The sequence below is a fragment of the Pristiophorus japonicus genome, chromosome 11, assembly GCF_044704955.1.
Source record: "Pristiophorus japonicus isolate sPriJap1 chromosome 11, sPriJap1.hap1, whole genome shotgun sequence".
NCBI lineage: Eukaryota > Metazoa > Chordata > Chondrichthyes > Pristiophoridae > Pristiophorus > Pristiophorus japonicus.
The window spans coordinates 153,638,413-153,666,352 of NC_091987.1; the positions used below are offsets into that span (position 1 = coordinate 153,638,413).

The window sequence follows — 27,940 nt, forward strand, 5'->3', positions numbered from 1 at the left end:
ATTTTTTTCTTCTTTTTAAACTTCTTACCTCAGTTTTACCTCCCCTCCAAAGGTACCGTAATGTATTTGCTTCATGGGTTCTTTGCTTAAGAATTCACAGCAACACATTGCTATTAAGAACTAGTTGGTTTATTAGCAAAGGTTTAACAATCACACTAAACATTACCAGTTCATCCACCAGGCTCACAACCACCTGCTTCATCGTGGATCCCCCAAACCCAACTGGCTGGGGTTTTATTGAGTCTTGTGGGAACATCACGTGACTGGCTCAGCCACTCCCAACTCAACAGTGTTGTGTTCATACTCTATTTGTTTGTTACAGCACACTAGACAGGCATTAAGACCCTGCGGGAGCTATTCACAGTTGTTGTAATCATTCTGGTTCATGCTGGTTTGGGACACCATTTTGGGAGTTGCTATAAAGGACACAGTTAGTTACACTACTCCTGTTTCGGTTAGCCTGGTTACTTACGTACGCAACATAATTTGCCGACGAGGATGACTCAAATTAACTCCCCCCGCCTTTCCTCTCCACACCCGGGGACCCTCCAATCCTGTGTCCGAGATGGATAAAACGTTTTCCTACATCCATCACGGCGAGTGGGTTAGATGGCGACAACGTTACACCAGCTCGCCGTCATGCAATACTTATCCACTGCCTCGGCACCGAAGGTCAACGCATCTTTGGCCAAATCAAAGACACGGAGTGCTACGACAAAGCGGTGCGCGCCCTCGAGAACTATTTTGGGCCAAAGAAAAGTATCGTGATGGAGAGATACCAATTTCATCAAAGGGGGCAAGGGAACAGCGAACCGATCAAACAGTACATCATTGCATTAACTGAACCGGCCGCTACGTGTAACTTTGGAGCACTCACAGAGGAAATGGTCAGGGATCAAATTATTGAGAAAATAACGATTCCCTGCATTCGGGAACGCTTGCTAATGGAGGACGATAAATTGTCATTGGACAAAGCAACTCATTTGGCCATCCAAATCGAATCAGCGCTTTCTGATTCAAAAGCGATGCGATCCCCTGCTCCCCTGTGCAGCAGACTGCAGCTACAGCCCATGTGCAAGGTGTTCGTCCAAAGTGAAAATCACAGCAGAGAACCAGGGCTAGTAATAAGCCACCCACTGCGGATCAAGGGCCTAACTTCCACTGCTTTAACTGTGGGGACAAATCACACTCAGCAAAGAGTCCTGCACGTGGGAAGAAATGCTCTGTGGTAAAATGAACCACTTTGCTAGTGTCTGTTGCTCATCACAGCATATTTGACATGTGCACAACCCCGATAGTAATGAACCCAGTATGGTTTACACAGTTAGTGACATTTCGCACATCGGTTCGGGCAAATTCAAGGACTGTGATGTAAACATTGACGGCACGCCCTGCCTCCTCATTGACCTTGGAGCCAAAGTCTCCATTTTGAGCGAGGCTGTGCACAAAACCCACTTCACGCACTGTCAACTGCAGCCCGCAACTTCCACTCTACATGCGTACTCCGCCTCCAAAATTGAGGTACTTGGGGTCATATCTGTCCCGATATACTACAACGACATAACATTGGAGAACTTTTCCTTTTACATCGCGAAGGGACGAGCCTCATGGGTGTTGACCTTTTTGACAAGCTTGGGTTCAAAGTTTACGACCCAACTGGCACACCTGTGTACACGGCGGACTTTGACAAGCAGTATCCCTCAATCTTCACAGGGTTTGGAGTGACAACAAAATTCTGTCATCATCCCCGCGTTGACCCTTCCGTCAAACCGGTTACGCAGTGACTTTGCCGTCTCCCATTTGCGGTTCGCGACCGAATGTCCGCAGAATTAATGCGACTCGAATCTCAAGGAATCATTGAGAGCATTGACTCCTCACCCTGGATCTCAAACTTAGTCTTTGCTTGGTGTAAAAATGGGCAGATCCGCCTATGCATCGACCTGAAAGAGGTCAACCAGGCCATCATCCCCGACAAGTACCCTCTTCCTACCATCGACGAACTGTCTTCAGAATTCCACGGCTCAACAGTTTTTACGAAACTCGACATGTGCCGCAGTTACCTGGAAATACCACTAGCGGAGGACAACAAACTGCTCATGGCATTCACGATGCATGATGGTCTGTATCAGTATCGACACATGCCCTACGGACTATCTTCTGTCACTTCTATGCTCACAGGCACAGAGGGAGCCCTCAATCTGCTTGACGATATCGTCGTCCATGGATAGACAATGGAAGAACATGACCAGCGACTTCACACAGTTATGGCTCGACTTGCTACACATAACATTACACTTAATGCTGATAATAGTCTGTCTCTCTGTTTTTACCACCAAAGTGGATAACCTCACATTTATCCACATTATACTTCATCTGCCATGCATTTGCCCACTCACCTAACCTATCCAAGTCACTCTGCAGCCTCATAGCATCCTCCTCGCAGCTCACACTGCCACCCAACTTAGTGTCATCCGCAAATTTGGAGATACTACATTTAATCCCCTCGTCTAAATCATTAATGTACAATGTAAACAGCTGGGGCCCCAGCACAGAACCTTGTGGTACCCCACTAGTCACTGCCTGCCATTCTGAAAAGTACCCATTTACTCCTACCCTTTGCTTCCTGTCTGCCAACCAGTTCTCAATCCACGTCAGCACCAATCCCATGTGCTTTAACTTTGCACATTAATCTCTTGTGTGGGACCTTGTCGAAAGACTTCTGAAAGTCCAAATACACCACATCAACTGGTTCTCCCTTGCCCACTTGGAAACATAGAGACATGCTCAGCTGCTCGAAACCTGCTTCGGACTCTGGTGCTGAATGTTCACAGATGATGACACACATGTCACGTCGATCATCACTCAGTCCATTAGAAACATTATCTCCTGCGACAAACTCAAAACCGAATCACAGAGTGATGCTGCGCTCCAGCATGTGTGCCACTCCCTCCAGACTGAGCAGCCTAAACAAATTCTGGAAGAGCTGAAAACCTTCCACAGACTTGGCGATGAATTTTCCGTTTGGAACGATGGCTGCCTAGCTCGTGGTGATAGAGCAGTAATTCCCAAGCCGCTTCAACAGCGCGTTCTCTCACTGGCACACGATGGACACCCTGGCATTGTCCGCATGAAGCAGAGATGTCGCGATTCAGTATGGTGGCCTGTGACTGACACCCACATCGAGGAGTTTGTCTCACACTGTGAAGCATGCAGTCTGAGCGAAAAGGCCACAAATATCCGACCAGCGCCAATGAAGACCATTCCATGGCCACACTTCAGTTAGATATCTTCGGTCCAGTTGAAGCAGCTCCACAGCACCAGCGTTTCCTTGTTGTAGTACATGACCTGCATTCCAAATGGCCAGAAATTGCTACAAGTTCAGTGACCTCATCAACGATTGTGAAATACGCTGCAGAATAGTGACAAAGTGGGGCCTCCCAGAGGTGATAATCACTGACAATGGACAACAGTTTGTGTCCGACCAGTTCGCGGATTTCCTCACTCATCATGCTATCGAGCATCGCCTTACTGCTCGGTACAATCCTCGAAGCAATGGAGGTGTTGAGTGATTTAACCGCGTCATCAAAGAGGGTTTGAAAGCCAACCTCACAGCAGGCCAAACATTCGACGAAGGAATTCAAACCATTCTCCGCACATACCGTTCGACAAAACACTCGCGAACGGGGAAGACACCCGCTGAGCCCATGATTGGGTGGAGTCTTCGCCGGCTACTGAACATTCTCAAACCCCCAGCCAAACCTAGCGCGAAGATAACCACACTCACATCCCAGATTTCGGAACGCCAATGAAAAGCCAAGTCGTACACTGACACAAAACGACGCGCTCAAAAGCCCCAGCTGAAGAACGGAGATTGGGTCAGAGTTCAGCACCCAAACCGGAGTCATAAGCTCGCATCTTCACTTTCGCCTCCAAAACAGATCGGGTGAAAGTTCAGCCCTCACACCTACGAGCTCAATGATGGAACTCGATAGAACGCTCGTAGACTGATCCCAATTCACAGACCAACAGACCAGCAGGATGGAACAGAGGCACCGTTCTATTTCCCAACCGAAACCCTTGATCAAACACCGCAAGCTCCACGCCGGTCTCAGCGTATCAGAACACGGCCTGGCTATCTCAAGGACTTTGTCTATTCATAGACTGTGTTTTCAGAATGGGGGGAAATATGTTGTGTTCATACTCTGTTTGTTACAGGATACTAGATGGGCATTAGGACCCTGCAGGAGCTATTCACAGTTGCTGTAAACATTCTGGTTCATGCTGGTTTGGGACACCATTTTGGGAGTTGCTATAAAGGACACAGTTAGTTACACTACTCCTGTTTCAGTTAGACTGTTTATTTACGTACACAACAGCTCAACAAACCTGGGAACATACATTACAGGTACGGATTGATGCTGAGCACGTCAATGTTTCCTTCAACCAATGGAAGGGCAGGGGTAGGGGCAATGGACGGGGAGGAACATAGGCATCGAGACTGATACTATTCTCACAAGCTTACACATTCCAGCAGCACTGGATAGCAATCGGCAGCAGCAAACCATTGTTGAGTTTTCTCTTCCCCAGGCACAGTGGTGTTTTGGTGAATTCTCGGACCTGTCTCAGCATCCCTTCACCCACCATCAGTCCGCTCAACACAAACCCAGGTCTTCCTCATCTGTAAGGCTCAGTTCCACACCGTGCCATTCGTGCATTTAACAATTGACCCATCAGTCAAGTGTTGTACTCGAGTAGCAAGCAAGGTAAGACAGGTAGCTGGAATTCTCGGCTACTTTAGTTTCTGATCTTACTAACTGCAAATACTCACAGCAACTTTATAGGCAGCCTCGATGTAAAATACAAGGTTCTGTATAAACGATACTTCATCAAGGGTGAAAATGATGCGTAATCCTATGGAGAGTAAAACACCGAATTAATGCAGATTCACATCATTGGTTTCTCTTTCATGGAGGGTTAATTTGTAGTCTAACCAACAGAGCTGATCGTCAGTCATCCTGAGGCAGCAGCAAACATTGCCAATTCTATCCTGCTCAAACACATCTTCTGGCACAAGGGTTGGATCTTGGGCTTTGCTGATTTTGGGGCGGTAATGGCGGCGGGGCGGTAAGGTTAGCGCCCGGGAACAGTTTGCGCCTGAGTCAGTAACATTGGGCAGCCGGGGCCTGAGTGTGGGGCGCAGCTCTAAGGGAGGCGTTGTATACCTCTCTCGGGGCGTTAGGATGGGAAACTCCCGAGCTAAAGAGCCGGGCAGGGAGCGCTCCCAGAGACACCGGGGGGGGGGGAGAAAAAACCCACAAAAACATTCCCAGGGCATCACCCATCCCTCTGCAACATAAATCGCAAAAAACATCAACAGAAAAAACAATGACACTTAGCTCAGGAGTCCATTACTGACCTCTCCGCTGTCGGTATAGGTTCCCCGCCCGATTTCCCAGGCGGTCAGTGTAGGGCGCGCTGTGGGGCGGACAGTTCAGGCGGGAGTCAAAACTAGCGCCGGTGTTACAACCGGGGGCGTTACACACCGCGCAGCTCTTCCGGGCGGTGCCGCTAAACCGGACCCGAGGATCGCGGCTGAGCGCCTGCCCAGAACACCCCACCCCTGCCGCCGCTCCGGGGCGAAAAACCAAGCGCAGAGGACCGGAAAATCCGGCCACATATATCGATAGAGGCCATTTACATTCCTTTAGCCAAGAAAGATAAGATGCTGATGTCTCCTGGCCAAGTGCCGCAGATTAGAGTTTCAGCAACTAATCCACTTCTGATGGAGTCACCCAACTATTTGATGGAGGTGTTTAAAATCGTGAAGGGTCGAGATGGAAGAAATGAAGAGAAACAGTTTTGGCTGAAGGGTCAATAACCAGAGGGCAGAGATTTAAGGTGATTGGCAAAAGACCCAGCAGTGACATGAGGAAAAGCCTTTTTACACAACGAGTGGTAAGGATCTGGAATGCACGGCCTGATAGGGCGGTGGAAACAGAGTCAATCGTAGCCTTCAATTGGATAAATACCTGAGGGGGAGACAATTGCCAGGATATGGGGAAAGAGCAGGGGAGAGGGACTGTGTGGGTTGACCTTTGAAAGAGCCGGCAGACTGGATGGGCCGAATGGCGTCGTTCTGTGCTATACCATTGTATCAACTATTAAAGTGCAGCAATGATCGGAGGCAATTTTCAACGTTGCGGCAGAGCAGGCTGCCTGCTGCACCACCCGATATCTGTGTTATAATAGGGGGATTTACTGTGCTCGACAGATAGCAGAGCTCTGGATCAGCTCCATGTGGGGCAGCACTGACAAACGACAGTGATAGAGGATAAGCGCAGCACTTTGCAGTACATTCGCTCCCTTTAGAGGCAGATTGTCGGTACATGGTACGTTATTCTCTCAGGGTGTGTGTGTTGGGCACACCTTGGCTCAGAGCAGGGATGCAGCTCGGGCATTCCCCACCATGCCACCCCGCCAGCATATCTGCTCCAGTCCGTGCTGTGTGAAATGGAGGAGACACCACACCACCTCTACAGGGCCCTGGAAACATAAAGGGGCCGAAATTGCTCCCCCCTCCCCGCCAGAAACGGGGCGCATCTACCCAGTTTCGGATGTTTTCGCCCGCACGGTGGATGAGGTAGCCTCTTGCACGAAATTTCGCTCTTTGGCTTTTTTCCCCCCAAGCGAACCAGAAGTCACTCATAATGGGGGCGGAGTTTCGGTCACTGGAGGGGTGGATGTTGGGGGCGGGCAGAGTGTCCGCCGCTGTCACTCATGAGCGTAGGGCTGATGACGTAATCGCGCTGGCAGGTCACCACGTCTCTCCCCTTCACTTAAAGGGTCGGCCGCTGTGAGCTCTGCGTTTAGAACATAAGAACATAAGAAATAGGAGCAGGAGTAGGCCATGTGGCCCCTCGAGCCTGCTCCGCCATTCAATACGATCATGGCTGATCCGATCATGGACTCAGCTCCACTTCCCCGCCCGCTCCCCATAAACCCTTATCGTTTAAGAAACGGTCTATTTCTGTCTTAAATTTATTCAATGTCCCAGCTTCCACAGCTCTCTGAGGCAGCGAATTCCACAGATTTACAACCCTCTGAGAGAAGAATTTTCCCCTCATCTCTGTTTTAAATGGGAGGACCCTTATTCTAAGATCATGCCCTCTAGTTCTAGTCTCCCCCATCAGTGGAAACATCCTCTCTGCATTCACCTTGTCAAGCCCCCTCATAATATTATACGTTTCGATAAGATCACCTCTCATTCTTCTGAGTTCCAATGAGTAGAGGCCCAACCTACTCAACCTTTCCTCATAAGTCAACTCCCTCATCTCCAGAATCAACCTAGTGAACCTTCTCTGAACTGCAGAGCAGGTATATTCTTCCTTAAATATAGAAACCAAAACTGCACGCAGTATTCCAGGTGTGGCCTCACCAATACCCTGTATAACTGTAGCAAGACTTCCCTGCTTTTATACTCCATCCCCTTTGCAATAAAGGCCAAGATACCATTGGCCTTCCTGATCACTTGCTGTACCTGCATACTAACCTTTTGTGTTTCATGCACAAGTACCCCCAGGTCCCGCTGTACTGTGGCACTTTGCAATCTTTCTCCATTTAAATAATAACTTGCTCTTTGATTTTTTTTCTGCCAAAGTGCATGACCTCACACTTTCCAACATTATACTCCATCTGCCAAATTTTTGCCCACTCACTTAGCCTGTCTATGTCCTTTTACAGATTTTTTGTGTCCTCCTCACACATTGCTTTTCCTCCCATCTTTGTATCATCAGTTTATTTACGTTCAGTCCACTGGGCCACAGGGAGGGTTTCGGCCGGGCCAGCGGCCAAGAGGGGGGGGTGCTATGCTGACCATTGGCGGCCCAGCCAAACCCGGGGGCATAACTGTCTGACCGATCGGGAAGTCAGCTGACAAATATAAAATAGGATGGCGGCCGCGGCAGTGTGTCCTCTCCTTCAATGGCACCGCCATTTTACACAGTGCACCGACAGGAAAAGGTGTTGGTGGTGCCAAGCGGCGGCAGCAAGATTTTCTCCGCGTTCAGGGGGCCACATCGGCATTGCGCGCTCTGATGACGCAATTAGGATGGATCGGCAGCAGTGGGGGGGGGGGAGCGGGTCACCGCCAGGATACCGCAGCACGGCAATTTTCAAAATGGCGGCCATTGCACGAAAAGTCAGCGGCCATTCCACTCCGCAGCGTGGCCACCGAATTCCGATAGTAACAGGCTTTAAGGGAAGGGGCAATTTCAGCTCCAAATACTCCAAACATTAAAAGGGCTAGAGATTGGCACTAGCCCCGACTGGGGGGCGCTATCTTCCGGGGACGGACGTCCTGCGCACGGCCCGTAAAACCTGTCCCAGATTCGCAAATGGGCCGTACGCCCCTCAAAGGAAGCGGAGCGCCGTCTCCGGCTCTGTCTCGCCCACTCTGTTCCCCCCCCGCCCCGCAGTCTCCCCCACTGTCTCCCCCTCCCGCGCTCCTCCCCACCCCCCCCCCCCTCCGCGTTTCCACCCCTCCCACACTCTCCGGCTCAGTCTCCCCAGCTCTCGCCCCCGCAGTCTCCCCCACTGTCTCCGCTCAGTCTCCTCTCTTCCCGCTGTCTCTGGCTCAGTCTCCCCCTCTCTTTCCCCGCTGTCTCTATCTCAGTCTCCCCCTCTCTCTCCGCCACTGTCTCTGGCTCAGTCTCCCCCTCTCTCTCCCCTGCTGTCTCTGGCTCAGTCTCCCCCGCTGTCTCTGGCTCAGTCTCCCCCTCTCTCTCCCCTGCTGTCTCTGGCTCAGTCTCCCCCTCTCTCTCCCCCGCTGTCTCTGGCTCAGTCTCCCCCTCTCTCTCCCCCGCTGTCTCTGGCTCAGTCTCCCCCTCTCTCTGGCTCAGTCTCCCCCTCTCTCTCCCCCACTGTCTCTGGCTCAGTCTCCCCCTCTCTCTCCCCCGCTGTCTCTATCTCAGTCCCCCCCTCTCTCTCTCCCGCTGTTTCTGGCTCAGTCTCCCCCACTCTCTCCCCCGCTGTCTCTGGCTCAGTCTCCCCCGCTGTCTCTGGCTCAGTCTGCCCCTCTCTCTCTCTCCCGCTGTCTCTGGCTAAGTCTCCCCCGCTGTCTCTGGCTCAGTCTCCCCTCTCTCTCCCCCACTGTCTCTGGGTCAGTCTCCCACTCTCTCTTCCCCGCTGTCTCTATCTCAGTCTCCCCCTCTCTCCCCCGCTGTCTCTGGCTCAGTCTCCCTCGCTGTCTCTGGCTCAGTCTCCCCCGCTGTCTCTGGCTCAGTCTCCCCCTCTCTCTCCCCCGCTGTCTCTATCTCAGTCTCCCCCTCTCTCTCCCCCACTGTCTCTGGCTCAGTCTCCCCCTCTCTCTCCCCCGCTGTCTCTATCTCAGTCTCCCCCTCTCTCTCCCCCACTGTCTCTGGGTCAGTCTCCCTCTCTCTCTTCCCCGCTGTCTCTATCTCAGTCTCCCCCTCTCTCTCCCCCGCTGTCTCTGGCTCAGTCTCCCCTCCCTCTCCCCGCTGTCTCTGGCTCAGTCTCCCCTCTCTCTCCCCCGCTGTCTCTGGCTCAGTCTCCCCCTCTCTCTCCCCCGCTGTCTCTGGGTCAGTCTCCCCCTCTCTCTCCCCCGCTGTCTCTATCTCAGTCTCCCCCTCTCTCTCCCCCGCTGTCTCTATCTCAGTCTCCCCCTCTCTCTCCCCCGCTGTCTCTGGCTCAGTCTCCCCCTCTCTCTCCCCCGCTGTCTCTGGGTCAGTCTCCCCCTCTCTCTCCCCCGCTGTCTCTATCTCAGTCTCCCCCTCTCTCTCCCCCGCTGTCTCTGGCTCAGTCTCCCCCGCTGTCTCTGGCTCAGTCTCCCCCTCTCTCTCCCTCGCTGTCTCTGGCTCAGTCTCCCCCGCTGTCTCTATCTCAGTCTCCCCCTCTCTCTCCCCCGCTGTCTCTGGCTCAGTCTCCCCCGCTGTCTCTATCTCAGTCTCCCCCTCTCTCTCCCCCGCTGTCTCTGGCTCAGTCTCCCCCGCTGTCTCTATCTCAGTCTCCCCCTCTCTCTCCCCCGCTGTCTCTATCTCAGTCTCCCCCTCTCTCTCCCCCGCTGTCTCTGGCTCAGTCTCCCCCTCTCTCTCCCCCGCTGTCTCTATCTCAGTCTCCCCCTCTCTCTCCCTCGCTGTCTCTGGCTCAGTCTCCCCGCTGTCTCTATCTCAGTCTCCCCCTCTCTCTCCCCCGCTGTCTCTGGCTCAGTCTCCCCCGCTGTCTCCCCCTCTCTCTCCCCCGCTGTCTCTGGCTCAGTCTCCCCCTCTCTCTCTGGCTCAGTCTCCCCTGCTATCTCTATCTCGGTCTCTCTCTCTCTCTCCCCCGCTGCGCTTCCTTTGAGGTGGCAGTATGTGCTGAATTCACGGAGCAGGCCAGCGTTACACGGATGTTCCGCAGAACACTAACGCGCTACATCACCCCACCCTTCAGTTAAAGGGGAGGGCTACTGCGCGCTCTGCAGGCACTTTGGTGGCTGCCACTGGGCCCCCAGGGACGCGACTGACCGGGCCAGCAGCCCAGCGGCCATAACGCCGTGCGGGGCTGCCCGATGACGGCCCAGTCGACGTGGGGTCCGCCATTGTCGGGCCAACCCAAGATTCGGCCGACAAATAAAGATGGCGGCCTGGGTGCTAAAGGCCTCCCCTTTACATCCGCCCATGCCAACCTCGTGGTAATTGTGCCACGGGGCGGTGAGGGGTCGGCGCGCACGCCGATGACGTCATTGCTGTGGGGACTGCGACCCCTAAACCTCTGGGGCAATGTCTGGCAGGTGGTCGCGCCCCTCCCACCCTCCCCAGGTAAAACCCCATTGTGCCTGATTAGCGCCCCCCCCGGAGGCACTAACTGGGCTAAAAAAGGGGCAATTTCATCCCCTAGATTCCTTTTGTACAAGATTTAAACCCTCACAGAGTAGAAAGTTTCAAGCGGTGACAATCTCTAGCAAGCTCCTAAACAATACACATAGATTATGCTACAAAGTATACGGTTACATTAAATTAAAGTTCATGACCAATATTATAGAATCAGATCACATATGGAACCCAATGCCTGGTGGGAGTGCTGCCTATTCTCAGTTTAAAATGTAAACCTTATCTGCAATAGAGGAAAGCAGAATTAAATTCGAGGGGGGACTGGGGTGTGTTTACAGCAAACAAACTTCAGGAGGACAATCAGTTTGTGCACAACCATTAGCATTTATTCTAAGCAGTTAGAGATCTAAGCAGTTACCATCAAAATTCAGACACATGGAATGGTGAGACAATCAATCCTTGCATTTATTCTTTCACAGCCTCGGGATGTCCCAAAGCCCGTCACAGCCAATGAAATACTTTTGCAGTGCCGTCACCGTTGCATTGCAGGGGTATAGCTGGCATGGATTCATACCTGTCTCGGAGCAGGAGGAGGCCACTCAGCTCCTTGAGCCTGTTCTGCCATTCAATCTGATCATGGCTGATCTGTATCTTAACTCCATTTACCCACCTTTGCTCCATATCCTTTGATATCCTTACCTGATAAGCCTCTCGATCTTAGACTTGAAATTTTCAATTGACCCCCAGCATCTCCAGCCTTTTGGGGGACAGAGTTCCAAATTCCCACTGCCCTTTGTGTGAAGAAGTGCTCCCTGATATCACCCCTGAACGGCCTGGCTCTAATTTTAAGATTGTGCCCCTTGTTCTGGACCCCTCCCCAGTTTCTACTTAATCAAATACTTTTTATCATTTTAACACCCCAAATCGATTACCCTTCAACCTTCTGTACTCCAGGGAATACTAGCCCAGTCCGTGCAACCTGGTCCTCATAATTTGCCCCGGTTTCATTCTGGTCAATCTGCACTGCTCGCGGCCTTTCGGGGAGTGTACAATGTGCGCCTGCGCCCGAAGACGCCCCATAAGCTCCGGTTACCGCTGTGCGATGCCCATGTGCCGAGAACCAGCACTAGCGACCTGGACACATCCCCGGGAGAAGGGCATTCGTGGGCACAGGTTGGTGAGGTGAGGTTGGTGCTGTTTATCCAAGTCCTGCCCAGCAAATGTTCTTCAAACTCTGATTCCAAGTAAAAGATGAAAAAAAATTACATTTCATCATGAATTTTTATTTTAAAAAGGTAAGGTAAGTTTATTTTAACCCTATTAAAAAATCCAAAAAATAAATTGTCTAAAACATTAAATTCAATTTCAATTCATTTTAAATATGTGAGGTGTTTTATTTACTTATTATGTTTCTGTGTTTTTGGGGGTATTCTCATTGACAGTAACGGGAGCTTGTACAAACTGAGTTCCCATGATTATCAGTGAGAATACTCCATTGTGATTGGTGGTCCAGGCCACGTGATCCCAGGTTGAGCTTATGTTCCTGGAATACGTGGGCCCACTTGCTGGGCTGTGCAGCGAGCCCTCGGACCGTAAGTCTACGTTCCTTCGGGACCACCAGGTACTTTCGGAAAAACATTTCGGTCGGAGGCGTCGACTCGCAGGAAGCCCCCGACAGCAATTTCCGGGCCGATATACACTACCTGAGGGGCGGTGTTCAGAACTGAACACAGCGTCCACAATGGGGTCTGACTCGAGCTCTGTATAACTGAATTCCAGCCCCTCGAGGTAAAGGCCAACATTCCATTCGCTATTTTGATTATTTTCTGTTCCTGTCCGAAACATATAAGATTATGAGGGAGTTCGACATGGTGGACGCAGAGAAGATGTTTCCACTGATGGGGGAGACTAGAACTAGAGGGCATGATCTTAGAATAAGGGGCCGCCCATTTAAAACTGAGATGAGGAGGAATTTCTTCTCTCTGAGGGTTGTAAATCTGTGGAATTCGCTGCCTCAGAGAGCTGTGGAAGCTGGGACATTGAATAAATTTAAGACAGAAATAGACAGTTTCTTAAACGATAAGGGAATATGGGGTTATGGGGCACGGGCGGGGAAGTGGAGCTGAGTCCATGATTGGATCAGTCATGATCTTATTGAATGACGGAGCAGGCTCGAGGGGCTGTATGGCCTACTCCTGCTCCTATTTCTTATGTTCTTTTGTTCATGTTCTTGTCGTGATGTGTACCTGGAACACCAAATTCCTCTGCTCTTCCACAGTTTCTAGTCTCTCACCAGAGAAGAAAATAGTCTGATTTGTCCTTCATTGGTCCAAGGTGGATGACCTCACACTTTCCCACATTGAACTCCATCTGCAACAGTTTTGCCCGCTTACCTAATCTGCCTATGTCCCTTTGTAACTTCCTGCTCCCATTCACACGGCTCACCGGACCTCCCAGCCTCCTGCCCGGCCCTTCCTTGGGCTTATAGCAGGCCGCCAGGTGTGCAAAGAGAAGGGGAAATCTCACCAGTCTAGTTGCCACAGCAACATTTGCAAGAATGGATTAGTCTGCTTGAAAGCTTGGTACATTTATACTTAGCAAACTAACATAGTGAGCAGCGCCTGTGCAGAGAGCAGCAGAGTCAGCAAACCGTCTCCTGTTATTGAAGCCGGAACACTCAGGCTGTTTAGTGTAGAATCATTTTGAGGCGAGGGGCAAAATAGCCAGGAAGAGGGGAACAGATCTATTACATAACAGAGCAGGCCTCTATCCAGGATGGGGCGGGTGATGTACCTTCTGCTCGGGTCTGTAAACTAGCGCTCATGTACTGTAATGTGCTGCAACGCCCCGAGAGAGGTGTTCAATGCCTCCCTTAGTGCTCCGCCCCACACTCAGGGCCTAGCTGCCCAATGTTACTGACTGAGGCACAAACTGTTCCCGGGGGGCTAACTTTACCGCCCCGCTGCCATTACCGCCCCGAAATCAGCAAAGCCCAAAATCCAGAACCATAAACTTTAAAATAAAACCACAAAAAAAAGAGAACTCTTCTCACCTGAGGCGGTCATTTGTGCCAAAAATAAGAGATAGAGAGACGTAGCGTCCACCTGGAGATGGCCCCATTCATCATCGCCAACCACTGTACCACACGTGGCAGTGTTGTATTTGGCATGGAGGGAGTCCTTCGTACTCTGGCTTCGTTTAAACTTCTCCACTTTGTCCACCTACAGATATATACATTACAGCTGTGATTGTCCTGGTTACACATTTACTGAGAGCTTCAACATTATTTAATGCAGAAATTGCAATCTTACTGTAATTATATCGGGCCCTGGTAAGACCGCACCTGGAGTATTGTGTACAGTTTTGGTCTCCTTACCCAAGGAAGGATATACTTGCCTGAGAGGGAGTGCAACAAAGTTGATTCCTGGAATGGGGGGATTGTCCTATGAGGAGAGATTGAGCAGACTAGGCCTAGGGGTCACAGTCTCAGGATAAGGGGTCGGCCATTTAAGACTGAGATGAGGAGAAACTTCTTCACTCAGAGGGTGGAGAATCTTTAGAATTCTCTACCCCAGAGGGCTGTGGAGGCTCAGTCTTTGAGTATATTCAAGACAGAGATCAATAGATTTTTGAATATTAAGGGACTCAAGGGATATGGGAACAGTGCAGGAAAGTGGAGTTGAGGTCGAAGATCAGCCATGATTTGATTGAATGGCGGAGCAGGCTCGAGGGGCCGAATGGCCAACTCCTGCTCCTAATTCTTATTCTTACATAAGAACATAAGAATTAGGAACAGGAGTAGGCCATCTAGCCCCTCGAGCCTGCTCCGCCATTCAACAAGATCATGGCTGATCTGGCCGTGGACTCAGCTCCACTTACCCGCCCGCTCCCCATAACCCTTTAATTCCCTTATTGGTTAAAAATCTATCTATCTGTGACTTGAATACATTCATTGAGCTAGCCTCAACTGCTTCCTTGGGCAGAGAATTCCACAGATTCACAACCCTCTGGGAGAAGAAATTCCTTCTCAACTCGGTTTTAAATTGTCTCCCCCGTATTTTGAGGCTGTGCCCCCTAGTTCTAGTCTCCCCGACCAGTGGAAACAACCTCTCTGCCTCTATCTTGTCTATCCCTTTCATTATTTTAAATGTTTCTCTAAGATCACCCCTCATCCTTCTGAACTCCAACGAGTAAAGACCCAGTCTACTCAATCTATCATCATAAGGTAACCCCCTCATCTCCGGAATCAGCCTAGTGAATCGTCTCTGTAGCCCCTCCAAAGCTAGTATATCCTTCCTTAAGTAAGGTGACCAAAACTGCACGCAGTACTCCAGGTGCGGCCTCACCAATACCCTGTACAATTGCAGCAGGACCTCCCTGCTTTTGTACTCCATCCCTCTCGCAATGAAGGCCAACATTCCATTCGCCTTCCTGATTACCTGCTGCACCTGCAAACTAACTTTTTGGGATTCATGCACAAGGACCCCCAGGTCCCTCTGCACCGCAGCATGTTGTAATTTCTCCCCATTCAAATAATATTCCCTTTTACTGTTTTTTTTTCCCAAGGTGGATGACCTCACACTTTCCGACATTGTATTCCATCTGCCAAACCTTAGCCCATTCGTTTAACCTATCTAAATCTCTTTGCAGCGTCTCTGTGTCCTCTACACAACCCGCTTTCTCACTAATCTTTGTGTCATCTGCAAATTTTGTTACACTACATTCTGTCCCCTCTTCCAGGTCATCTATGTATATTGTAAACAGTTGTGGTCCCAGCACCGATCCCTGTGGCACACCACTAACCACCGATATTCAACCTGAAAAGGACCCATTTATCCCGACTCTCTGCTTTCTGTTAGCCAGCCAATTCTCGATCCATGCTAATACATTTCCTCTGACTCCGCGTAGCTTTATCTTCTGCAGTAACCTTTTGTGTGGCACCTTATCGAATGCCTTTTGGAAATCTAAATACACCACATCCATCGGTACACCTCTATCCACCATGCTCGTCATATCCTCAAAGAATTCCAGTAAATTAGTTAAACATGATTTCCCCTTCATGAATCCATGTTGCGTCTGCTTGATTGCACTATTCCTATCTAGATGTCCCACTATTTCTTCCTTAATGATAGCTTCAAGCATTTTCCCCACTGCAGATGTTAAACTAACCGGCCTATAGTTACCTGCCTGTTGTCTGCCCGCTTTTTTAAACAGAGGCGTTACATTAGCTGTTTTCCAATCCGCTGGTACCTCCCCAGAGTCCAGAGAATTTTGGTAGATTATAACGAATGCATCTGCTATAACTTCTGCCATCTCTTTTAATACCCTGGGATGCATTTCATCCGGACCAGAGGACTTGTCTGCCTTGAGTCCCATTAGCCTGTCCAGCACTACCCCACTAATGATGGTGATTATCTCAATGTCCTCCCTTCCCACATTCCCGTGACCAGCAATTTTTGGCATGGTTTTTGTGTCTTCCACTGTGAAGACCGAAGCAAAATAATTGTTTAAGGTCTCAGCCATTTCCACATTTCCCATTATTAAATCCCCCTTCTCATCTTCTAAGGGTGGGGCAGTATCATGTGTTTGGGTAAATGGGACAGGGGGTGGGGCAGTGTGTTTGGGTAAATGGGACAGGGGCTGGGACAGTGTGTTTGGGTAAATGGGACAGGGGGTGGGGCAGTGTGTTTGGGTAAATGGGACAGGGGGTGGGGCAGTGTGTTTGGGTAAATGGGACAGGGGGTGGGGCAGTGTGTTTGGGTAAATGGGACAGGGGGTGGGGCAGTGTGTTTGGGTAAATGGGACAGGGGGTGGGGCAGTGTGTTTGGGTAAATGGGACAGGGGGTGGGGCAGTGTGTTTGGATAAATGGGACAGGAGTGGGGCAGTGTGTTTGGGTAAATGGGACAGGGGGTGGGACTGTGTGTTTGGTAAATGGGACAGGGGGTGGGGCAGTGTGTTTGGGTAAATGGGACAGGGGGTGGGGCAGTGTAATGAGTCGATGAAGCTGGACGTTCCCCTCCTATCTGCACACTGACCCTCACTGGATAACTTCCCCACAATACATCGTGAATCGCAGGCGTTGGCCTCCCATTGGGCCCTCGCGCTCGCTCACATCACCAATCACAGGGGTTGTGTCACTGAGCGCACGTGCCCAGTGCTGTATCTGGGCCCTCCTTTCAATTTTCACTCTCCTTTAATACAGCCTCAGGAAATCTGATGTGGATTAAAACCTGACATAAAACCAGAGAACCAGAGAGTTACAGAGCGCCTCCTCCTGGCTAATGGAATAATTTCATTTGTGTTTCGCAGTCAATGGGGGGGGAGGGGGTCGTGTCCCAGGGTCGGTTCGGGGGGTAGTGTCCCGGGGTCAGTTCGGGGGGCAGTGTCCCGGGGTCAGTTCGGGGGGCAGTGTCCCGGGGTCGGTTCTGGGCCTAGTGCCCCGGGATCGGTTCTGGGGGTAGTGTCCCGGGGTCGGTTCAGGGGGTAGTGTCCCAGGGTCGGTTCGGGGGGTAGTGTCCCGGGGTCGGTTCGGGGGTAGTGCCCCGGGGTCGGTTCGGGGGGTAGTGTCCCGCGGTCGGTTACATTACAAGCAATTTGAGATTTCCCTTTCATTGCAAATATTGGTGATACAACAACAACTTGCATTTATGTAGCACCTTTAACACGATAATACGACCCAAGGTGCTTCACAGGAATATATTTATATAGTGAAAGGTTTCTCACGGATATCTTTATTTTATTTAAACACCTAGACACTCGACGCTAACGTTTCTCTACGGGATTGTATCAAATGTATCAAAGTGTCTGGAGCGCGAATAAATAATGTTGTCACATTTGAGTTAAAATATTCACCGACAGTCTGAATAATTGAAGCAGGAAGGCTGACAGCTGCCAATAGTGGAAAGTTTTATTTGCTTCCCTCTCTCCAGCTCCCTGGATCCTACGCCACCCTCCCATGGAGCTGGGACCTGGCCACACGCTCCACCAACATTGCTAACTGCAGATATGAGAGGGTGTGTCAGTGTGCTCCCCTCCAGGCATCTGCTTCCACCGAGTGCACAGTGGAGGTTATGAATACGCTGTATTACTTTGACATTTCACACTGTCTCACTGTATTCACCATCGTTCCATTGTGCTACTCCTTGATGGAAGCTTGTAGCAGTCTATACTTGTGCTGTGTTTCATGATAGGCTAAAAGAGTTGGGACTCTATACCTTAGAGCAGCGTAGACTTAGGGGGATTTGATTGAGGTTTATAAGGTAATGAAGGGAATAGACAGTGTTCCAGCTGACCGTTTATTTCAATTAAATAGGTTAGGCAGGAACAGGGGTGCATATTTAAGTTGTATCAGGCTAGATCCAGGTTAGACTTCAGGAGATGGTTCTTTTCCCAGAGGGGTCATAGTCTAAGGATAAGGGGTAAGCCATTTAGGACCGAGATGAGGAGAAACTTTTTCATTCAGTGAATTGTGAACCTGTGGAATTCTCTACCACAGAAAGTTGTTGAGTCCAGTTGGTTGGGTATATTCAAATGGGAATTAGATGTGACCCTTACGGCTAAAGGGATCAAGGGGTATGGAGAGAAAGCAGGAGTGGGGTACTGAGGTGAATGATCAGCCATGATCATATTGAATGGTGGTGCAGGCTCAAAGGGCCGAATGGCCTACTCCTGCATCTATTTTCTATGTTTCTATGAATAGTCGACCTCTGGGACAAGCTGCCGTTTCAGGTGGTGGATGCAGACTCATTGAATTCCTTCAAGCAAAAGCTGGGTGTGTTTCTGGCTGGGACGGAGATTAAATCTTACAGAAAGTAGGTACTGCAGGGAATTCAGGCCAGACTGATCTCCAGGACTAGTTTCCATCGATGAGATGGGTCGGAGAGGAATTTCCCAGATTTTTTTCCCCAGATTGGCCTGGGTTTTTAATTTGGTTTATTGCCTCTTCCAAAAGATCCCATGGTTTGGGGTGGGGTGGAGTGTATATGTTGTGATACACAAGGTATCGGGATTGTGTGGGACAGGCTGTATCGACCAGATGGTCCTTACCTGTCCGTCATTGTTCATTTGTATGTTTGTAAGCTAAGCTTCCTGTTTCATCCCCTCGCACCCCATCAACACCAAGACAATCCAGCCAGTCTCCTTCCAGAATCCCAAAGTGAAAAAAGTGTGAAGTTCTCTCGGCTTGAATACCGTTAACGCATTTGAACACGGTGTGTTGTTCGGGCTGTGTTTTGCAAGGGTTTGTTAATAATCTTCATCATAGGTGCTCCCTCGAAGCGAGGAAGACTTGCTTCCATATCAAAAAGGGATGAGTTCACAGGTGTTTCAATGAAGGACCTAATATTCCAGATCCTGAACTACATCCTGAAGGGTGGAAGATGCCTGTGCGTGGATTTTTTTAACGTGTGGTGGCCGTTGCACACCAGCCACCACACGGGCTTGACAGAGCTAGGTCTTGGTCCAGTGGCAAGGATTTACCAGGACGACTGGAGACCAGCTCTGCTGCATGGACCTTGCACGCGCACATATCGCAGTGTGGGCTGGCCCGTGCTGCCCCTGGGCCCTCGCCTCTTCTGGGCCCTGATCACATTGCTCTGCAATCTCTCGCCGCTCCTCCACCCTGACCTCGCCGCTCCTGCTGTACAGCCCACGCTCCAATCAGCGACCTGGACCTTGGTGACGTCCAATCCAGTCCCCATCCTCCAAGATGTCGCCCTCCTGCACCACCTTGTGCTGTTCCCTGAAGTGGTACGCCGCCACGTTGTCCAGGGATCACTCATCTTTTATGTTAATAATACAGTGATAGTAAAGCACGGGGGCAAACCAGGTACTCCCAGCAATGTGGGTCAATAATTTGGCAGATGGACTATAATGTTGGAAACTGTGGGGTTATGCACTTTGGCAGAAAAAAAAACAAAGAGCAAGTTATTATTTAAATGGAGAAAGATTGCAAAGTGCTTCAGTACAGCAGGACCTGGGGGTACTTGTGCATGAAACACAAAAGGACAGTATGCAGGTACAGCAAGTGATCAAGAAGGCCAATGGAATCTTGGCCTTTATTGCAAAGGGGATGGAGTATAAAAGCAGGGAAGTGTTACTACAGCTTTAGAAGGTATTGGTGAGGCCACACCTGGAATACTGCATGCAGTTTTGAGTTCCATATTTACGAAAGGATATACTTGCTTTGGAGGCAGTTCAGAGAAGGTTCACCAGGTTGATTCCGGAGATGAGGGGGTTGACTTATGAGGAAAGGTTGAGTAGGTTGAGCCTCTACTCATTGGAATTCACAAGAATGAGAGGTGATCTTAACGGAACGCATAAGATTATGGGTCCAAGTTTCCACACGTACCTAGAACGGCGCAGTCCCGAGCTGGGCGCCCGTTTTTCGCGCCATAAAGTGCGCCTAAAAAAATTCTCGGTATTCTCCACCTACTTGCAGGTCCTCTGGCCCTCGGCGCAGCCAGCACGAGCTGTGGGGGGGGGGCGGAGCCAGGTCCCTGCGCTGAAAACAGTGCCGGTACCTCTGCACATGCGCGCTATAGTGGGCACGCAAGTGCAGTAGCTCCAGGCACTGAACTGTGTGGGAGGGGCCCGAAGCACGCAGCCCCTAGCCCTGGCCCAATGGCCTCACTGGGGCTGCGTGAATAAGGCTCCTCCCACGGCCAGCTCCTGCTCCCCCCCACCCTCCCCCCCCCCCCCCCCGACTAGACCCGACACTCGCTCCCCGCCCCCCCCTGCCTCCGGACCAGACCAGACCCGACACCCGCTCCCCCCCCCCCCCCCCCCGCCTCCGGACTAGACCAGACCCGACACTCGCTCCCCCCCCCCTGCCTCCGGACCAGACCCGACACCCGCTCCCCCCCCCCTGCCTCCGGACCAGACCCGACACCCGCTCCCCCCCCCCTGCCTCCGGACCAGACCCGACACCCGCTCCCCGCCCCCCTGCCTCCGGACCAGACCAGACCCGACACCCGCTCCCCCCCCCCTGCCTCCGGACCAGACCCGACACCCGCTCCCCCCCCCTGCCTCCAGACCAGACCCGACACCCGCTCCCCCCCCCCCTGCCTCCGGACCAGACCCGACACCCGCTCCCCGCCCCCCTGCCTCCGGACCAGACCAGACCCGACACCCGCTCCCCCCCCCCTGCCTCCGGACCAGACCCGACACCCGCTCCCCCCCCCCCGCCTCCGGACCAGACCCGACACCCGCTCCCCCCCCCCCTGCCTCCGGACCAGACCCGACACCCGCTCCCCCCCCCCCTGCCTCCGGACCAGACCCGACACCCGCTCCCCGCCCCCCTGCCTCCGGACCAGACCAGACCCGACACCCGCTCCCCCCCCCCTGCCTCCGGACCAGACCCGACACCCGCTCCCCCCCCCTGCCTCCAGACCAGACCCGACACCCGCTCCCCCCCCCCCTGCCTCCGGACCAGACCCGACACCCGCTCCCCGCCCCCCTGCCTCCGGACCAGACCAGACCCGACACCCGCTCCCCCCCCCCTGCCTCCGGACCAGACCCGACACCCGCTCCCCCCCCCCGCCTCCGGACCAGACCCGACACCCGCTCCCCCCCCCCCTGCCTCCGGACCAGACCCGACACCCGCTCCCCCCCCCCCTGCCTCCGGACCAGACCCGACACCCGCGCCCCCCCCCCCCCCGACTGACCCGACCCGCGCTCCTGTTCCCGCTCCCGCCCCCCAACCCGACCCCCCCCCCCCACCCACTGGACCCGACCCGACTCCCGCTCCCGGACTGAATCCGACCTGACCTTCCCCCCTCTCTCTCTCTCTCTCTCCCCCCCCTCTCTCTCTCTCTCTCTCTTCCCCCGCCCTCTCTCCCTCTCTCTTTCTCGCTCCCTCCCCCTCTCTCTCTCTCCGGGACTGGATCCGACCTGACCTCCCCCCCTCCCTCTCTCTCTCTCTCTCTCCCTCCCCCCCTCGCTCCCTCCCTCCCTCTCCCCCCTCTCTCTCTCCCTTCCTCCCCTCTCTCTCTCTCTCTCTCTCCCTCCCCCCCTCTCTCTCTCCCTCTCTCTCTCTCCCTCCCCCCTCTCTCTCTCCCTCTCTCTCTCTCCCCCCTCTCTCTCTCTCTCCCTCCCTCCCCCTCTCTCTCCCTCCCTCCCCCCCTCTCTCTCTCTCTCTCTCTCTCTCTCCCCCCCCGCTCCCTCCCCCCCCTCTCTCTCCCCCCCCTCTCTCTCCCCCCCTCCCCTCTCTCTCCCCCCCTGACCCGAACCGAACCGAACCTCCCCGACCCGACCCAACCCAACGCCACCTACCTGTAAATCTGGTGCTGGGGACGGGCCCTGCCCGAAGTCTCGGGCCGGCCCGTTCAGCCTTCGGTCCCGAAAGGCCTGCCTGAAGCACTTTCACACAGGTAGGAGGATGGTTTATTTAATCTTTTCTTTGCTTATAAATGTTTATTCAGGTTGGATTTATTTATATAATATTTGTATAAGTATAAATAAGGATTTATCATAGAATTTAATGACTTCCCTTCCCACCAACCCCCCCCCCCCCCCACCTCGTTCTGGACGCCTAATTTGTAACCTGCGCCTGATTTTTTAATGTGTAGAACAGGTTTTTTCAATTCTACAAAAATCTTCACTTGCTCCATTCTACTTTAGTTTGGAGTACGTTTTCACTGTGGAAACTTTCAAATCAGGCGTCAGTGGCCGGACATGCCCCCTTTTGAAGAAAAAATTCTGTTCCAAAGTAGAACTGTTCTACCTGACTAGAACTGCAGAAAAAAAAATGTGGAGAATTGCGATTTCTAAGATAGTCCGTTCTCCACCAGTTGCTCCTAAAAATCAGGCGCAAATCATGTGGAAACTTGGGCCTTATGTGTGTACTTCAGTCCTCACTAATTACATGCAAGGGCTTGTTTGACACAGACTAGAATCAGCCAAGCTTCTCGGGCAAGTTGCTAATTAGCACGACAAAGTTGGATTTTTCTGAATTTCCACAGTATATGAATGAAAGAAGATAACATACCTGCCTTATCATGCATTGGAGGAGGCCCCTCATCAACTTCACAACACTCTGTGGAAACAAAAAATCAGTTCAGAACATCTGATTGGTTTGTATGGGATAATCAGTCACACTCCCATAAACAGTCACGGAGAAATGATCTGGTGCCCGAAGTGATGGGGCGAGAGTGCAGATGCACCAGAATGGCACCAGGGTTTAACGGGTTAAATCACGAGGGCATTCCGAACTGGAGGGCACAATCTTAAAATGAGTGCAAGACGGTTTAGTGAAATCAGGATGCACTTTACACAAGGGGGAGTGGGAATTTGGAACTTGTCCCCAAAATGATGGCGCCAAGCGAGATAAATGGAGTTGAGGTACAGATCAACCACAATCTGATTGAACGACAACACAGGCCCGAGGGGCTGAATGGCCTCCACCTGTTCCTGTGGTTATTGTCGTAACTTTCTGCTATCATTATCATTTGTTGCTATTATAATTACTGATAAGAAAATATTCATGTATAAATTACCGTTGTAAGTTAGTTATAAAAATTATATGTAAAGGCATTGTGATTTTTCAATCTTCACAATAGTAACATACTAGCTCAATAACTTAATTATCCTAAACTATAATACGGAGGCAAGTTTCAATTCTGCAAAACAGTTTGGGGTGAAAATTCGGGCCGTTGCCGCCTCTGTTCGCGCCCCGGGGGGACGGTAATGGCGGCTGGGAGCAATCCCTTAGCTCTCTGCCCCACACTCAGGGCCCAGCTGCTGAATTTTGCGGCTGCTAACACAAACCATTACCCACCGCAAAATTTACTGCCCTCAATTAGCACCTCAAAATGGGCGTTACTGAATTCCCACCCCTAAACCTTTTCCTGACAAATGCTGCTCCCATTACTAATCCCAGCTCAGCTTCACAATAATGGTGTTCAATGACTGCCTCTGGTCACATTGCAGCAACCATAGGAAAAAGTCACAGGCTTCTATAAAAATACCATTGCATTAACCGCGTCCATTAATGCCAAGCTTTCCCAGAAAAGGTTCTTTTAGATTTATAAGATGGGACTTCTCAAACTGCAAAGCACTTTTAATCAATTTTAATATTTCTAAACACTCCTGTAATGCATTCTTCAAGATCGTCTGATCGCTTTGCCGTAACTCATTAAATGTCATCATCATAGGCAGTTCCTCGGAATCGAGGAAGACTTGTTTCCACTTAAAATGAGTCCTTAGGTGACTGAACAGTCCAATACGGGAATTACAGTCCCTCTCACAGGTGGGACAGACAGTGGTTGAGGGACGGGGTGGGTGGGACAGGTTTGCCGCACGTTCTTTCCGCTGCCTGCGCTTGATTTCTGCATGCTCTCGGCGACGAGACTCGAGGTGCTCAGTGCCCTCCCGGATGCACTTCCTCCACTTAGGGTGGTCTTTGGCCAGGGACTCCCAGGTGTCAGTGGGGATGTCGCACTTTATCAGGGAGGCTTTGAGGGTGTCCTTGTACGTTTGCAATGGCAACGTGTAGAGGGAAGAGGAGAAACTACAAATGAGAAAAACAGATTTACTGGAGAAAGGCTTCCTGCATTATTACTTCTCCTAAATCTAACCTCACAGCACTCGTTCTAATGAACGACACCAGATCTCTGACCGATTCCTTGGACGTGCCACCTTATCCGCATTCATGGCTCTCAATACGTGCAGTACCCACCGCTTTGTTCTATTTGTGGTGCAGACTCTTTTGGTATCACACAGATATAGTTACTTTCTTTGGAAGCCTTCACATCTGTCTTATATAAATACTGCTGCAAGAATCTGTTTATATACTCTGCAGCTTCTGGTGCATGGCACATCCTGCCCTTTAATGGTTCTGTTTTTCAATCTAATTCTTACCTCAAATATACCAAAAACAAATAGGTGTTCCCTGGTGCCATCCGTGGCTCAGCGGGTAGCACTCTCACCTGAGTCAGAAGGTTGTGGGTTCAAGTCCCACTGCAGGGCACATAATCTCAGTTAACACCTCCCTCACTACTGCACCTCTACCACCTAGGACAAGGGCAGCTAGGCGCATGGGAACACCATCACCTGGAAGTTCCACACCATCCTGACTGGGAAATATATCGGCCGTTCCTTCATCGTCACTGGGTCACAATCCTGGAACTCCCTCCCTAACAGCAGTGTGGGAGCACCTTCACCACACGGACTGCAGCGGTTCAAGAAGTCGCTCACCACCACCTTCTCAAGGGGCAATTAGGGATGGGCAATAAATGCCGGCCTTGCCAGCAAGGCCCACATCCCATGAATGAATAAATAGAAATATCCAAAGCCAATTCTTCTTTACTCTATTGAAAGTCATATCAAAAATATGTAAAGAAAGTATAATACTGAAGTTTGCTCCCTGTTTGACGCAAAGCTTTCATCACATTATATGTTTTGAGGCCCAAAATCTTAAGCCACAGTGAGATGAGTAATATTTTTATCTTGTGTTATTCACGGAATATATTGCTTCAGTAAATTTACTGTTGTGGGAATGAAGTAAGCATCAAAGGTCTCACTCCACTCCGTCACACAAAATCAATAGTAGATGTCAATGTGAACAAAAATGTCATCACTGCAAGGGGGCAAAATTCCCCCGTGCCCCACTAGGGGGCGGTATTCCAGTCAGGGAGAGACTTTCTGCACCCGGCGGGGACGTCCTGCCCTGTCTGCGGTTATTGGCCCTCACAGGGAGTGGAGCGTAAAGTCGGCGCTCCACTTCCTGTTCGGAGGTTTCGGGGGCGCGACTTGGGTGCGTTCGGCAGTGCTGACGCATTTCAGCGCCCCTCCCCTTCCGTTAAAGGGCAGGGCCGCTGCGCACTCTCCACTGGGCCACCAGGGCGGTGTGGTGCCGCGGCCGCGGCCCAGCATCGAGACGGAGGGCCGGGCTGCGCGATACCGGCCTGCACCACGCCATACACAGCGAGCGAGTCGGCCGGAACAAAAATGGCGGTGTGTGGCGTGTTTGCGGGGCGCTGGCCAATTCCCGCGTGCAGCGGTTAAGGGGTCAGTGCCGGACGCTCAGGGCTCGGCGTGCACACCGATAACATCACCGACAGTCGCGTGGCAGCCCGGGACGCTATTAGCAGCGTGTGGCGGTACCGTGTCAGCTAGTTTCGCACTCCGTTAGCGCCCCCCAGAGATGCAGATCAGCGCAATTTCGGCCCTCAACGTTCCAATTCTACAGCTGCTGCAGCAAGCCTTCCCAATATTAGTTCGCTCTGCTTTTGATGTACGCTTTACTGTACTGATCGTGGAAAAAATCCTTATGTTATACAACACCTCAATAACATTGCAAATGGACTACCAATAATCTTCACATTCAATCTGTAAATTCGCTGAAATATTTACCTTGAACAGTGCCGGCAAATAATGGTATGTTGGCCTTTATTACAAAAGTATTTGAATATCAGAGTCTTACTACAATTATACAGGGCCCTGGTGAGACCATACCTGAGTATTGTGTACAGTTTTGGTCTCCTTACCTAAGGAAGGATATATTTGCCATTGAGGGAGTGCAACGAAGGTTCATCAGACTGATTCCTGGTATGGGGGGATTGTCCTACGAGGAGAAATTGAGCAGACTAGTTCTATATTCTCCAGAGTTTAGCAGAATGAGAGGTGACCTCATTGAAACATACAACATTCTTACAGGGTTTGACAGGGTAGATGCAGGGAGGATGTTTCCCCTGGACTGGGGAGTCCAGAACCAGGGGTCACAGTCCCAGGATAAGGGGCCGGCCATTTAAGACTGAGATGAGGAGAAACTTCTTCACTCAGAGGGTGGTGAATCTTTGGAATTCTCTACCCCAGAGGGCTGTGGAGGCTCAGTCGTTGAGTATATTCAAGACAGAGATCGATAGAATTTTAGATATTAAGGGAAACAGTAGATATGGGATAGAAAGACTGACTTGCATTTATATAGCGCCTTTCACAACCACCGGACGTCTCAAAGCACTTTACAGCCAATGAAGTACTTTTGGAGTGTAGTCACTGTTGTAATGTGGGAAACGCGGCAGCCAATTGGCACACAGCTAGTTCCCACACACAGCAATGTGATAATGATCAGATAATCTGCTTTTGTTATGTTGATTGAGGGAAAAATATTGGCCCAGGACACCGGGGATAACTCCCCTGCTCTTCTTCGAAATAGTGCCGTGGGATCTTATACATCGACCTGAGAGAGCAGGTTTAACGTCTCATCCGAAAGATGGCACCTCCAACAGTGCAACACTCCCGCAGCACTGCACTAGGAGTGTCAGCCTGGATTTATGTGCTCAAGTTCCTGGAGTGGGACTCGAACCCACAACCTTCTGACTCAGAGGCAAGTGTGCTGCCCACTGAGGCACAGCTAACACTGACAGCTGATAGTAGAGGGAGGAGGGTAGGGTGTGAGGGTGAGGGGGCGTGGTGGTGAGGGGGTGTGGAGGCGAGGGGGCGTGGAGGCAAGGGGCAAGGAGTGTGAGGGGGCGTGGGGACGAGGGGCCGAGAGCCGAGAGGGCGGGGGGAGAGAGAGCAGGGGAGGAGGGGGAGAGCGGGGGGGGGGTGAGAGCGAGGGAGGGGAGAGAGCAGGAGGATGGGGGAGAGAGCAGGGGTGTGGGGGGGAGAGAGTGAGGGAGGGAGAGAGCTGGGGGGGGAGAGAGCGGAGTGGGAGAGAGCGGGAGTGGGAGAGAGCGGGGGGGGGGGGAAGAGAGCGGGGGGGGAAGAGAGCAGAGGGGTGGGAGAGCGCGGGGGGTGGGGGGAGAGAGCGGGGGGGGGGAGAGAGAGCAGGGGAAGGGGGGGAGAGCGGGGGGGGGGAAGAGAGAGCAGGGAGGGGGGGGAGAGAGCAGGGGGGGGGGGAGAGCAGGGGGGGGGGAGAGCAGGGGGGGGAGAGAGCAGGAGGGGGGAGAGAGCAGGGGGGGGGGAAGAGAGCAGGGGGAGGGAGAGAGCAGGGAGGGGGGGGAGAGAGCAGGGAGGGGGGGGAGAGAGCAGGGAGGGGGGGAGAGAGCAGGGAGGGGGGGAGAGAGCAGGGAGGGGGGGGAAGAGAGCAAGGTGGGGGGGGAGAGAGCAGGGAGGGGGGTGAGAGAGCAGGGAGGGGGGAGAGCAGGGAGCAGGGGGGAGAGAGCAGGGAGGG

The 27,940-nt window shown here is 51.9% G+C and overlaps 1 protein-coding gene across 2 annotated transcripts in view; it reads right to left on the reverse strand.

Annotated features, from left to right (window-relative positions):
* The window catches only part of LOC139276349 (phosphorylase b kinase regulatory subunit alpha, liver isoform-like), a 374,428-nt gene that overhangs the window by 335,602 nt on the left and 10,886 nt on the right, over positions 1 to 27,940 (reverse strand). For both annotated transcript variants that reach the window (XM_070894201.1, XM_070894200.1), the window contains exons 3-5: positions 22,814 to 22,861; positions 13,879 to 14,047; positions 4,829 to 4,911 (exon numbers count right to left, since the gene is read on the reverse strand). In XM_070894201.1, the coding sequence (XP_070750302.1) occupies positions 4,829 to 4,911; positions 13,879 to 14,047; positions 22,814 to 22,861 (300 nt within the window). The remainder of the gene's footprint in view (positions 1 to 4,828; positions 4,912 to 13,878; positions 14,048 to 22,813; positions 22,862 to 27,940) is intronic.